Source organism: Mauremys reevesii, linkage group 1, assembly GCF_016161935.1.
Source record: "Mauremys reevesii isolate NIE-2019 linkage group 1, ASM1616193v1, whole genome shotgun sequence".
Classification (NCBI taxonomy): domain Eukaryota; kingdom Metazoa; phylum Chordata; order Testudines; family Geoemydidae; genus Mauremys; species Mauremys reevesii.
The window spans coordinates 267664276-267678948 of NC_052623.1; the positions used below are offsets into that span (position 1 = coordinate 267664276).

The 14673-nt window shown below is 50.6% G+C and overlaps 1 protein-coding gene across 2 annotated transcripts; it reads left to right on the top strand.

Annotated features, from left to right (window-relative positions):
* The first annotated feature begins 1925 nt into the window (after positions 1 to 1925).
* MAFF (MAF bZIP transcription factor F) lies at positions 1926 to 12341 on the top strand. Of its 2 annotated transcripts, none has more exons than XM_039525572.1 (3): positions 1926 to 2229; positions 8855 to 8930; positions 9438 to 12341. In XM_039525572.1, exons 2-3 carry the CDS (start codon positions 8889 to 8891, stop codon positions 9849 to 9851), a joined length of 456 nt encoding a protein of 151 aa, XP_039381506.1. In that variant the 5' UTR covers positions 1926 to 2229; positions 8855 to 8888; the 3' UTR covers positions 9852 to 12341. The 2 variants fall into 2 exon arrangements, with proteins under 2 accessions (XP_039381506.1, XP_039381583.1); XM_039525649.1 differs by having other exon boundaries at positions 8855 to 8924.
* The last annotated feature ends 2332 nt before the right edge of the window (positions 12342 to 14673 follow it).

Consider the following 14673-nt stretch of genomic DNA (forward strand, 5'->3'; position numbering starts at 1 on the left):
AAGGCCAAAAGAGGGGTCATTAGATCATCCAGTCCAGGGGTCCCCAATGTGGTGCCTGCGGGCTACTGGCTGGAGGACGAGCATCTGCCGAAATGCTGCTGACAAGCTGCGTCATCCAGAGGTGTCGCTGCTGAAATGCTGCCGATTTTTGGCGGTATTTTGGTGGCAATGCCTCTGGATGATGCTGCTAGTGGGGAGCATTTCGGTGGCGACGCCTATTGATGTTGCCACTTGTTGGCAGAATTTTGGCGGATGCTCATCTGCCGCCACGGTCCTCTGTGGCTCGTTGTCTGGTGCCCGCCAGACAAAAAAGGTTGGGTACCACTGCTCTAGTCTGACCTCTTGTAGATCATAAGCCATAAAATGCCACCCAGTCACCCCTGTACTGAGCCTAGTAACAGGTGTCTGACTAACATATATCTTCCAGAGAGGCATCCAGTCTTGATCTGAAAATAACAAGAGATGAAGAGCTCTAGTCACTGTGCATGATGTCCAGGCTGAAGTAAAAAAGACCCTTTTTACAGTGTTGCCAACTCTCATGATTTTGTCATGAGTCTTATGATAATTACTGTTTTCCTTAATGCCTCAGATCCTGGAGTCACATGGATACGTGATGATTTCAGCCTTCATTCTGAAAGAAAAAGTAAATTTCTAGCCCTCATGGCTGTGGAGAAAGCTTCAAAATGTGACTCCATTGCCTGCTAAAGCAGTGGTTCTCAACCAGTGATACGGGTACCCCTGGGGATGCACAGACGTCTTCCAGAGGTACATCAACTTATCTAGATAGTTGCCTAGTTTTACAACAGGCTACATAAAAATCACTAATGAAGTCAGTACAAACTAAAATTTCATACAGTGACTTGTATATACTGCTCTGTATCCTATACACTGAAATGTAAGTACAATATTTATATTCCAATTGATTTATTCTATAATTATATGGTAAAAATGAGAAAATCAGCACTTTTTCAGTAATAGTGGCTGTGACACTTTTGTATTTTTATATCTGATTTTGTAAGCAAGTAGCTTTTAAGAGAGGTGAAACTTGGGGGTGCGCAAGACAAATCAGAACCCACTTCAGGAGTACAGTAGTCTAGAGAGATTGAGAGCCACTGCCCTAAAGTCTCAAAAAGCGGAAGGCAAATAAAAATAACACCAAATCTATTATTTTTACATAATCTCATGATTTTAAAACCAATCTCGTGATTTTTGGTGAGCCTGACTTGTGATTTTTGAACATTTGGAGTTGGCAAAAGTGGACCCATGAACGGCAGGACTATCCTCTCTACTTTTAATATATACTCATCCAACATTTTAAAAGAAGCTATTTAAAATTCATTCCTAATCATGAGTGCTTTGAAGTCCTCAGATGCAAGACACTATTAATAACACAGTAATAATACTGCCCACAGCGACAATGCTTTCCACCCAAGGATATCAATGCACTTTGCACAGGTTAATTAATTTAGCCTTACAAGAAGTCTGGGTGGGAGGGGAATGATCAATATCCCCAGTTCACAAAGGGAAAATATGAGAGACTAAATGGTTTGCCCAAGTGTGACCAGATGGGTGAGGTAAATAATGCTGTTAAGTTTTGCTTTCTTTTTCTTCATGTCGTGGAGTTGCCATTTCGGATGGTAACATTCCATATCTTCCATTGTTGTATGCGGTGCAGTTGCAGCCCTGCTGGTCCCAGGATATTAGAGAAACAAGGTAGGTGAGGTAATATTGCCCAAGTGACGAAGCCAGGACTACCACCTACACCTTCTGATTCCCAGTGCTATGCTTTAACAACAACAAAATCATCTCTCCCTATAAAAGTACACATATCATTATTAATGATTAATGCCAAGAGTCACAATGGTTATTAACACATACAAGAACAAACGTACTTGGCCCTTTAAGATTAATGCCCAGCACCAAGATGGCAGCTTCCTGTCGCTTCCAACGCCTGTGCTGTGCCCTTTGCTAAGATGGGGAGCGAGGGAGGGGAAACAATGATGTCATCGCATGACTGTGTTTTTATGAATGAAAAGAATCCTGTGCGTGAGTAATTCCAGGAAACTCATATTACAACTCAGCAGATCTCAGCCCAGAGCCCAGCTTCTCTCCAGACAACAACTTCAAACAAGCAGGTTACAGAGAAAAAACATTAAGAAAAAGGTTCTCCAAGGGGATAAAGAAAGGAGGAGAGTAGCAACAAAGACTCGAACCAAGGAACACAGCGCAGTAAGTGAGAACTCTACTTAGCTCTTTCCCACCCCTCCATAGGAGGGCTGTTTACAGACTTCAGAGAGCTTGGGGTGGTGTGTTTATGTTGCTGTGTGTGTGTGTGTCTCCAACCAATATAGGCTTTTTGTTTTCCTTGTGCCCTCCCTACCCAGAGAAGGATAAAAAGGCTGAATGATACAGCTCTTCTCTGTGGCGTGTTTATTTTAGGAGTGCGTGTGTACAGCTAAAGGGAGGGTTGATGTCAGCTGAAATCAAGGCGGGCGAGAGTGTGTCTGGTGATGGACATGGTTTTATCAGTTTTGGATATTATAAGGGGTTTATCTTCAGAGAAGCGTGTGGGGCGAGGAGCAATGGAGAGGATCAAGTGTTCAAAAGCACGGAGTGTCTCTGTGAGTGTGCATTCATGTCTGTTTTATACACACCCATTGCTGAGCTTAGACAGCTGTGAAGGCAGGAAATCTCTCAATAACAGAGAAGTTACTCATGGCGCAAATTAACTGTGTGTGGGGCATGTGTGTATGTGAGTGAAAGAGAGGTACAACTGAGGCCCTGATCTATTGAGAATCCACTGGCACATTTAATAACACTAGAGATGTTAGTCCTTCTATCCTGGCCAAATCTAGGATTGACGTTTGTCCAGATTTTCTCAGGGTGATCCCTTTTTTAAGGTAGTTGTCCTGGGAAATCTGTATGGGTGCTCAGTACACACTGCCAGCTGCCCAGTTTTATGGGCTCAGGATCATCCCAGATATCGCATTTTTTTGTACCTCAGAGGTACACAATCACAGCCAAATGCCACCTGGGGTAAACTATGAGGACCCCATCTTGTGTTCTTTGCTTCATCTTGAGCTCCCATTGACTTCAGTGGTAGCGTTAGCGATGCAACAGTTGCAAAATTTAGCCCCTAAATTCCCTCTGAGGTTTCGGTTGGATAAATATTCTTCTTCCTTTACCTTCTGTCCTGAATTATTGTGTAGTATTGCTGTGCACCGTTGAGCAGCTGCTGAGTTTCAGCCCAGAGGTGACTGCATTTCAGTGGCAGATGAAGTGATCCCTGTGTAAACAGCATCGCTTGGAAATGATTTTACAGAGCACTTTGAGTTCTAGGGATAAAAGGCGCTAGTTACATTTGCCAGCAGATGCCATACAAGTACCAGGCTTATTTCTTATTCTAAGGGTATCTAGTGGGGGGAAATGACACGGTCACACATGTCAACATGTGATGACTTGTGGGCAAATGCTGAATTTTTAATGACTACCACTGAGTATACATTAAGCATAGATGATACTTGTGAGGAGACGTGTGTACTGTTTCTTTAAATCTATAGCAGGAAGCCAGGCAGGAAGGGCAGGGGAAAGTTCGAGGCAGAAACTCTATAGGAAAGCAGAGAGAGTAGCTTAGGGTTAATACTTTCTTCACATTCAACGTTAGAATTAAGCGACTCATTATCACATGACAACTGTTATATCAGATCCCACACAAATACTTGGAGGTAAGGTTGCTAGGCTGTGAATCCTGCTAATGCAAGCCATAAAAAGCAAGGAAATAGCAGTTAAGGCATTCACACCCTCCCACTTCACGACACTCATTAGTTCCTCTTCTGAACCTCACATACCCCCTCTACCACCCACAGGTCATACACTGGTATCTCCACCCTCCTCCAGTGTTTGGGACGCTGCTTAATGCCCAACATAATCAGCATTGCTGGGATCTGCCTCTACTGAGCTAGGTTGCGGAGGGATTCCCTTTGGACTTCTCCCTCTCCCACAACACTGAATGGAGGTTTCTCCAGGAAGATGCCTCCCTTCAGGTGCAGCTATTGCTCACCCTTCAAAACCTGGTGCAGAGGGAGAGGAAAAGGTCCAGTTTTCCCCTACTGGGACAGCCTAACGCACTGTCCCAGTGAGGAATTACTGCTAGAATTAGATGCTACTAGCAATAGTTTTACCCCATCCGCACACACTTGTGACCATTGCCACCTCCTCCCACTCAGTGTCAACCAGCGTATCTACCTACTTCTAGCACACCCATCACAATGGTATCGACAGGGCCGGCTCCAGGCACCAGCGAAGGAAGCAGGTGCCTGGGGCGGCCAATAGAAAGGGGCAGCACTTCGTCCGTTATTGGGGTGGCAAGTCCGGGTCTTTGGCGGCAATTAGGCGGCGGGTCCTTCACTCCCTCTCTTCCTCTTTGGCGGCAGCTCAATCAGGTTTTTTTTTTTCTTCGCCACTTGGGGTGGCAAAAAAGCTGGAGCTGGCCCTGGGTATTGAGGCACCTTTAGCTGCCAGGCCAGCTCGCTTCTCTCCCGCATCAAATCACAGAATTACAAACCTCTTGCCACCTCCAAATGGTGGTAAGGGAAGAGAAGAAGCTGCTTCTCTTCCTCTATTGGGGGAGGGAACCTTTTTTTTTTTTTTTCCCCTCTTCCTTAATCTAAGTCTAATGGAGCTACATGCTACAATGCTGGGCATGAATCAATACAGTGAGCCCAATCCTGTTCCCAGTGGAGTCAATGAAAGTTTTGCCCCTGAGTTCAATAGGAGCAGGGTCCAGCTAAGTGGGGTTGCTGTTGGAACCACAAACATTGAAGCATGGGAGTTTGGCAGCTAAGTACCTTGGAGGACTAGGCCTGAATTCCCTGTCCCTTGTGTGTGTTAAATCACACTCCTAAAGCAGTGAGGACTGGAGGTAGTTTATAGTCATTCCAACATGTGGGAAAAAACAGGGACTGAAAAACACTGATCAGCTAAACATGGTGTTTAATGTTCTGTGTTAGCGTGTGAGGCACAATGTAGCTGAGTTAATGCCACTGGGGGACCCAGATAATTGAATTTCCTGACATTTGTGCATGAGGTATCTTAGCTGTAACATCTCACCCATGCTTCTTAAAGTAGCAGAAGATTGACTCTGCACAGACTCTGGTAACCAGAGGTGGGGGCCTGCTCCCTGTCTCTGATTCCATCTTTGCCAGATCAGAGAAGTCCTACCCCACTTTCCAACTCCACAGTCTCCTGTCTCTGACAGTGGGCATCTCAAGCAGTGTGTCTCAAGTGACTATTCTTGTGAAGTTGAACTAAAGTCCTTTCACCTATAACAATGGCAGACGGAGTCTGGACTAGTGTTTCTGTACTCAGCTGACATGAGGATCTGATTTTTTTGTCTTAGTTACTGTAACCTCTTAGAGCCATAGAATATCAAGGTTGGAAGAGACCTCAGGAGGTCATCTAGTCCAACCCCCTGCTCAAAGCAGGACCAATCCCCAGACAGATTTTTACCCCAGTTCCCTAAATGGCCCCCCTCAAGGATTGAACTCACAACCCTGGGTTTAGCAGGCTAATGCTCAAATCACTGAGCTATCCCTCCCCCCAGTTTGGCCTCTCTGCTCTAACAGCCCCCGCCCCCTCCAGCCAATCAAATATTGAACTGTTCAGGTCATCCACCTCTCCCATTGCTCTGACCATGTCACTCCATCCATGACCCCCATTTTTAGTCTCTCTCTTATTGTATCCGATGCCAGCTCCTCACCCACACTAACAGGGCCCTGCATATTCCACCCCATTTCCAACTCTGCTCTCATTTCCTTCTCCTTCACTCCCTATACTTCTCCCAACCCTCTCTTCCCTAGGGCTCTTTCTCATGCTCTTGTATCTCCACCTTCCCTTGTTCTGCTCCCTGCAGTTGGAGCAGTCTGCCTCTTCTCAACCATCAGGCAGCATCTCTCTGCCTTCAAGGCCACCTCTTCCAACACCTCCTCCTCTTTCTCTTATCACTAGCCCTCACGCCCTCCCTTACCTGGTCTGTCACCCCTGTCCTGTCTTGCTTACATTGGAAGCTCATTGGGACAGAGAACGTGTCTTGCTGGGTGAATTCACAGCACTTTATGGCTGCTGTTCCATGATAATCATGGTCACATTTCAGCCTTGCAACCCTTCCCCTCCCTGCCACCCTGCTGCAGTGGGAGAATTAACGAGAAGGGGGCATGTATAGCCTTGGTGACCTTGCTGCTCTCTGTGCTGAATCACAGTGAGATGGCTTTTCTCCCTCCCACACTCCTGCTGCTTCCCTCACTCCTGCTCCTCCTCCTCTGGGACTCTCCAGACATTTGATTCACTCAGCCACAGAGCAGAGGAGTCTGCCACCTGCCTGTTCTGTGTCAGCCCCCAGCATGGGAGAGTGGGGCAGAAAGCATGAGGTGTCCATGAAGTGAGGTGACTCCTGGCACTGACATTGTTTTGTTTCTTTTGGTGCGTGTTTGAATGGGCTTTGTCAGAGCCCCTGGCTTCATGGCTCTGCTCACGTTTCACAGGCAGGGCAGGTAGCAAACTTGTGCATGGTTGTGCAGGTATATCTGGGCACATCCTTGTTGTGTATTAGACCCATGTGCATGTAGGTGGGACAAAAAAAAGTGTCCGTATTTCTAGTGCCTTCTATCCCAATTGGCTTTCCAGACAGTGATCGCTCTGCCCCCCCATGAGATGGAAGGTGGCTGCTCTGCGGCAGTTTAGGGCAGGTAACGAGAACGATACCACTCAGCCAGGTGGAAGTCTGGGTGGTGTTTCTGCATGCAGGCCTACGTGAGCGCGTTGGCAGGAGTCGCCTGTATTTGTATCCTCACAGGGGGCGTGTGGAGATGGATGGCAGGAGAGAGATCACTTGATCATTGCCTGTTAAGTTCACTCCCTCTGGGGCACCTGGCATTGGCCACTGTCGGTAGACAGATACTGGGCTAGATGGACCTTTGGTCTGACCCAGTACGGCCGTTCTTATGTTCTTATGGGGGGGTGGGTCACAGACTCACTCTGGTCCCCAGAAGAGGGCCCGGCCTGCCACAGGGCAGTCAGGTCAGCCCATGAGGGAGCTGCGTCATTCCCGATTTGCCCTGGCAGTTATTCCTAGCTCAGACCTGCCTCCTCCATCCCCTGTGGCATCTACATGAACCCCTGAGGTGACGTCCTGTTTGCTACCAGGGCTCTGGTTGGGGTTCAGGAGTGAAAGAGACGTGCCTCAGTCCCCTTCCACCTCCAGTGCTGGGCCCTTGTGGAGTGTGTTCTCCGTGAGCCTGGCTTGCCCCAGCTTGTGGGTTCAGTCGGATATCATGTCTGGGCACGTCTCAGCAGAGCAAAGCGAGTGACTCCTTCCCTCTGCTGCTGGCCTGTCCGTCCCACATCCCGAGGGAAAGACTCATGGCTCAGCTCTGCCAGCTGAGCCCTGGGGGGCTTTGGGTGAAGAGACGGCTCAGACAGACACGTGCACCCTAAATGGCTTTTGAGAGGGGCAGGGGAGGCCGAAGGAGCCCTTTGCACTGCTTGTGACAGGGACTCCTCTCAAATCCTCTAACTCTAGGGCACAGGACTGGGGTATTTCAGCCAAGTTTGTAAGTTTTGAATGGCCACCTGCTCTCCCCCACTCCTCCTGGCCAGGCTCAGACATTGATTTTTGGTCCCTGGCTTGAGCCCCCTTGTACTTGACCTTTCAGTGGGGCTGGGCCTCGGCAGCTCCCATTGACTTCAGTGAAATCTCCTTTCCCCACCCCTCTAGCCCTGGGCGCCCATCTGTGGTCCCCAGAGAGAGTGGGGGAGGGGGAGCACATCCCCCTGCACATGCAGATGCCCCAGCGGCGTCAGTGCTGAACCCTGCTCCCCTCCCTGCTCTTCGGTTTTGTGGGGGCCTGTGCCACAGCAACACGCGCAGCTCCCCCAGTGGATCCCTTCTCTTATGCCTGCCCCCTCTCCCCCCAAATCCTGCCTGCATCCATCTGCCTCTTGCCCCCAGCCCTCCCTCTCCTCCGCTCTGTAATCTGTCAACAAAGCTCTGCTTCCCAACCCAAGATCAAGGGAGGGAGTTTAATCTCTGCCGCCCACTGAACCAGACAGGGCAGACCAGGTGCCTGCAGGTGAGAGGGGGGCCTGGAAGAGCAGAGCCCCTGGGCAGTTTCCTGGGTCACGCCGCAGCCCTACCAGCCAAACACCCCTTTCCCTGTCTTCCCTGCTGGTCTCTGGTCCTGCTGCTGCCTGTGTTGGTTTTACTTTCCCTTTAGCCGTCCTTTCCAGGCACGGACATTTCAGTGACACACACACCAGCGGCCTCCCCACCATGTTTCCTCTCAGTCAGGAAAGTTCTTGCCCTCCTGCAGTTCCTGGTGAAGGCAGGGGCTGGGCCCATCTATTTCAGGAGGGACGGTGTGGGGCAGTGGGGAACCTGTCTATAACCTGCATTGGGGGACAGGTGGGGGGCTCTCAGAGGGAGCCCTAGGTTCTGGCTGCTGCTGGTCATTTGGGGGAAATAAGGGAGGGGAAGGAATTTTGGAATGTTTTGCTTTTAAAATGAAATGACTCATTCGTTCAGTGCTGGGTCTCCGCGCTCCCCTGACCCCCATCTCTCTAGCAGGACAGAGGGTGCACCCACACCCCCATGAACGTGTCCTTCTCGGGGAAGAGACCAAGTGATTTATGTTCCAGGCTTATGGGGCTGGGGCAAGAAATACTGGGGAGCAAAGAAAGGATGTGGGGGGGAATTTATAGGGCCAGGCTGTCTTTCCCCCCTCCCCCCACTAACGGAGCCAGAGGTGTGAAATGAACAGGGATGGAGAGGAGTGACATGTTGCCTCTGGCTTTTTTGCAGGGTCCTCGTTTGGGGAGCACGACTGCAGGAGACAATGTCTGCAGACAGCTTATCGAGCAAGGCCCTGAAGGTACGAGTGAGTTCACATCAAAGAACACAGCCAGCATCACCTCCTCTCTCCCTGCTGCCCCATCCTGCTCTTCCCCATTCCTCTCTCCCACCCTCAGGAGTGGCGGAAGTGCCCTTAAAGTGGGGGCGCCACTGGCCCCTGAACCATGGCCCCACCCCTCACACCACCCCTTCTTCCCGAGGCCCCGCCCTCGTGCCACTCCTTCTCCTCCAGACCCCAACCTTACGTCGTCCCTCTTCCCTGAAGCCGTCCCCACACTGCGACTTCCCCCAAGGCCTCACTCCTGCACTGCCTCTCTTCCCCCCAAGATCCCGGCCTCCCATCGCTCACCCTTACAGCCAGTAAAAAGCAGGAGGGCATAGCCCTCCCACTTTTAAAAGTGATGGGACTATGGTCCTCTGGTCCCCCCCGTTCCGGCACCCCTGCCCACCTTGTACTCTCTTTTGTTCCCCCACCCCCCTTCCTCCTCTCTCCAACGCACTCTTTGCTCACCCACTGTCCTCTCTTGGCCAGATCAAGCGTGAGTTGGGGGAGAACACGCCCCACCTGTCGGACGAGGAGCTGATGGGGCTGTCAGTGCGGGAACTGAATCACCACCTGCGGGGCCTCTCCAAGGAGGAGGTGGCGCGGCTGAAGCAGCGCCGGCGCACGCTGAAGAACCGTGGCTATGCAGCCAGCTGCCGGGTCAAGCGGGTGTGCCAGAAGGAGGAGCTGCAGAAGCAGAAGACGGAGCTGGAGCGGGAGGTGGACAAGCTGGCCCGAGAGAATGCTGCCATGCGCCTGGAGCTGGACGCCCTGCGGGGCAAGTACGAGGCGCTGCAGGGCTTTGCCCGTACAGTCGCTGCCCATGGCTCTGCCACCAAGGTGGCCACCGCCAGCGTCATCACCATCGTCAAATCCGGCACCAACCAGGCCACATACTCCTAGTGCCTGCCCAATCCCCCACAAACTGCGTCCTCCCTCCATGGCTGGGCCCAGCTCTTTACCCAGAATGGACAGCGGCTGCCCTGGCTTCTCCCACAACCCCTGCAGGAGACAGAATTGACTTGAAGACCTTAAAACAAGTGGTCCCTCGATTTCTCCCCACCTTGAACGAAGCGTGGTTCAGCCCTCTATCCACCCCACCCCCGCAACTTGTCAAGCTGGGTGAAAATGTTCCAACAGGAATCTCTTAGCTGAAATATTCCCTCCCCGACCAATTGTGTACTGTTATAAAAAGTTTCCTCTTAGATTCTCCTGCCCATCGGTGCCCCTCCCCCCATATTGGTAGGGGTACAGCTCCACTGACGCCAAGATCCGTGAGATAAGGGTGGTGGGGGGGAGAAGAGAATCAGGAGCCAGGCCAAGGACTTGTTCTGCTTTGTCAAGCACAGAGCAGGGGATGGGATACCTGTCCAGAGAATAGCCAGGAGTTGCCAAAACCTTGCTGCCCTCTCTCCCTAACTCTGGCCTCTCTATTCCAGATTTTCTGTTGTGGCCTCCCCCGAGGCAGATAAACTGCAACCCTCCCTGCCCCCTTGTCAGTTGCATTTCGGGGGTTTTCACTTCCCCCAGCTGCCACACCTTTTCAGGAAGGCCCCGAAACAACTGCTATTGAGAGCAAATGGCAGAGGCTCTGCTAGCTAAGTTAAGCCTGTCTTCCAGGGATTGGGCATTAAGGGGAGCCAGGGTAGTGCTGAGGGAAAGAGGTTGCAGTTTAATGGAGATGGGGAGGAAAAAAAGAGGACAAGTGTGTGAATGATGGAGAGACGACAGGCTCTCTGTTGCACGTGTCAGGACTGACTCAGCTCCTGGCCATTATAACGCAGATCTGGGCTAGACATCAGGATGATGAGCACACTAGAAATACAACGACTCAGCTGCAGGGGTGAATTTAAATTTAGCAACGGGGCTACATTTCGAAGATCTCCTGCCTGGCAGGGAATTGGTTTTGAGAGAGTGACCAGGATGAGAAAAGAAGAGGGAGAGAGAGAGAAGGAAAGAGAGGGAGAATAGAGACACTAGAAAGAGGAACAGAGCAAGTGAGGCAGTTGGATAGAGAAGTAGCAGCAGGACTATGTTTGAAATACTGGAGGGAGGAGAGACTGTTTCAATCACGTTTTGTGACCACAGAATTTAGAAGCTCTGAAAAGAACAAAGGAGGCACAGCACGTTTCGGTGCGGCCCTGGTTGCGTAACTGGGAGCTGGCACAATTGCCAAATGAGCTGCAGAGATAAGCCACGCAGAAGGAAGTTGTAGTATCAATCTGGTTTTTGCTGGGCTGGATCCATTCATACAAAAACCAGCACAGCCTGAAAAGTAACCAGCTGAAATGGGTTGGACGCTCATGTTTGATTCTTTAGCTTTAAAGATGGAATTTTATTTGGGGGGGGGGCAGGGGGAGCAGGGAGAAGAGAGCAGTGTCCTTTTATCTCTACTTACACACATGCTCACACCCTTTCCTTCCAATGGTGACATTTCCTCCATGGCATGGTGGGACTCTTCAAAAGGCCAGCAGGAAGGAAATAAACACAGCTGTAGTAGAGATAAAATTACTAGTTACATGACAGTAGCACCTGGACATCCCCACCGAGACTGGCACCCTGTTGTGCTAGGCACTGTACAAAGAGAGGGAGAGCGGGGCATACCTTCTGGGGGGAGGGGGGAGAGAGGGAGAAGCAGAGGCACACAGGTGAAGTGACTAACTCAAGGTTGCCCAGCAGGTTGGGGGCGCAGCTGGGAATTGACAAGCCAGGTCTCCTGACTCCCAGTTCAGTGCCCTTTCCCCTGAACTAGGCTGGCTCAACCCACTAGCTGAAGGAAAGCGGGAAGGTGGAGAGCCCAGATGGTGGCTCAGGGAGCCAGGGATAGTTCCCTGCTTCCTACCAGTCACAGGCACCTTTTCTAGTATCATTGAAATAGGAGGTTGGGCACAGGAAGGAGGCGGATCCATAAATAAATACAGACAGCGTAGGGGTCAGTAAAGGTAATACTGGGCAGTCACCATTAGGCATCTGTTAGGTTAGAGAAGTAACCCCTTCATTTCCCTCACATCTGGTTGGTTGTCCCTGCAGCTTGCCCTGCCACCCACCTTAGTGCCACAGCCAGCTCCAGAGCGGCGCGGCCAAACTTTCCGCTCCCCCCTCAGTGTACTTTGTGGGAGGTTCCATGGTTAGCCTCTCCCTTCCCCTTCCCCACCTTTGGTTTATTTATTGCACGAATGTAAGTTATTTTCACGTCCTCTTTGCCATTCCGCCTCTCGGCACAGCCAGGATGTTGGTACAGAGCCGTACTTTATATTTTATATATGCAAATCACATTTTATCTTATACTTATATAGAGCAAAAAAAGGTATTTATTTTCTGACGTACAGTAAGTGATCTACCCAACTCCTCTGTATTTTGTAACTTTGCAAATAAAGCAAGTTTTTTTCCACAGAGAGGGTGTGTTTATTAAGTTGTAAAACAGATCTCTGGGCTTATCAAACTGAATAAGTATTGCCAACTCTTGTGGTGCTCTCAGTTGGCTATTTTTCTCAAAGTCCCACTTGTTGGAGTCAAGAGCTTGGGTGGAAAATATAATTTTAATTAAAGAAGTTACTAGCTCCGCCAGTTGGCCAGAAAAGGCTCAGTAAATGAACCAGCTGCACCCGAAGTGCTCAGAACCTGGAAGTTGAATAAAAAGAACTTGTGTTCTGTGCAGTCACATGATTTGGGGGTTTGAGGTCTTTTAAAACACTTGGGGTTGTAGATACTAGTGATTACGGATCCTAGTGGCAGTGGCAGAGTGATAGGCCTCAAGGTGGACTTCACTTTTATACACAGGACAGGTCCAACATGGGAGGCAGCAGCACAAATGCGTACAGTGCCTAGACAAGATGTCTCAGCCCTCAGGTTACCACCTGGCTGGTATTTAACCAGCCTGGCCATTTTTTTTTTTTAATGGATTTGCCATTTCCCAGAAAAATAATTTAATCTGTCTTTTTTTTTTTTATTTTTAAATGTGGGTCTACAGATTTGCATTATCGTCACAATACACTGGGATAGCTAATGTTTAAAGTTTGTGTGTCTGGCTAAAGATGATGCAGTGTTCCCACTTCTGCAGTTTAAGTCATAACAGTTCAGTACTGGTGAAACTACAGCAGCTGTCTGCCCATTTAACCTTTGCCTATAAGTTAAGCTCTTTGTGATTTTTTTTTCCTGTACTTAATAGGATAAATAAACTCTTCTGCTGTTAAAGTTTAAAAAAAAAAAAACACGCAAGCACACTGCATGTGTGTGCGACAGAGTGTTTGAGTCATGCGAGAGTGAGGAGACGTATGTTATCAATCTCTCTAGACCAGCAGTTCTCAACCTGCGACCCCCATGCGGCTCAATTAGCACAAAGCTGCGGCCCAGCTGCGCACTAAAGGCCACCAGGCCGTGTGGCAGGTGCGGGTTCCCAGCTGCCTGACCGCCCAGCGTGGCAGGGGTCCGGGGCTGCCGGCCAGCCCTGTGGGGTCCAAGGTCCAGGGCTGCTGCCTAGCCCTGTACAGTTTGGGGTCCAGAGCTGCCAGCCAGCCCCACTGGGTCAGAGGGCTGCCCCAGAGCGTTGGAGCTGTTGGCTGGCCCTGTGGGGTCAAGACCCAGGCTGCCACCCAGCCCTGCACAGAGGCTCTGGGTCCCTGCTGCCGTGCCCAGGGCTCCACGCCTGGCCCCACTCTGTGGAGGGGTCTCTGGGCGGGAGGCGCTGGACACAGGGGTCCATCTGTGGGGGGAGGGGTGCGCTGTGGTTCTCAACCTGCGGCCCAGTGGCCCACAATGATAAACAGGTTGAGAACCACTGCTCTACACACTGTACATGGCAGTTGAAGTGGGGCGTGGGGGGGGCGTGTTGCAGAGTTGCCTTGGGGACTGAGGTTGGGGCAGGCTTGATGTGGGTGGGTGGGTGGAGGGGGGATGCCTTTTTTTTTTTTTGGCCTTTCAAAGGTGGTAATCCTACTCAGCCCTGCCCTGCAGCAGCCACCCCTAGGGGCAAGATGACAATCTGGTCACCCACTAATTGGTGAAGGGGGCAATTAGTGCCAAGGGCTGCCAGGGTTCTGGAGCTGGAATGGGCTGGAGCCTGAGTGCAGCTAGATGGCCTCTGGAAAATACAATCAGGTTGTAACAACTTTCAGTGCTTTTTGAGGTGGAAGGATCTGGATACTGAGACCGTTGGCTGGTGTACATAGAGTCCTGGGGGCTGCAGGGATGGAAACACTGTGGGTCCATTCTGCTGCCTACACAGGAGCCTTGGAGCCAGGAGACCACATCACCTTACTAATTGACTAAAGGGTCGGGAGGGGGAAGAAGGAGAGGGACCTTCCTGATGGGGAACCTACAAGGAACCAGGAGGCCTCTGTGGCAGGAATGCAGAGTGCAGCAGGAAAAGCAGGTGTACGATGGAATTCCAGGAATGTTACCTAGAGGTCAATGACTGCTTGTTAGTTGGTCCCACCCGCTCCACATTCCACAGAGCGGACATCACCACAGGAAAACAAGGATCCTTTTAACCTACATGGACAAACGTGAAGACTTCTGCTGCCAGAGCCCGGGTGGGAGGGATTACCACAGAGCTTTGCAATGTGCACAGGTAAGTTCCCAGCCGCCGGGCAATGTTGAATCCACAGACCTGTTCTGCATTTGACATCCAGTCTCCATCTGCTTCCCACTGCAGCAGCCTCTAGTGCACTCCTGCCAGAATTCATGTTCTCAGCCTCCACCAGCCTACCAGGATCCCTCCTCTAGC

Coding starts and splice junctions, on each gene's coding strand:
- MAFF (XM_039525572.1), top strand. CDS start 8,889: ATGTCTGCAGACAGCTTATCGAGCAAGGCCCTGAAGGTACGA. Junction 8,931..9,437: donor GCAAGGCCCTGAAGGTACGA/GTGAGTTCACAT, acceptor TCTCTTGGCCAG/ATCAAGCGTGAGTTGGGGGA.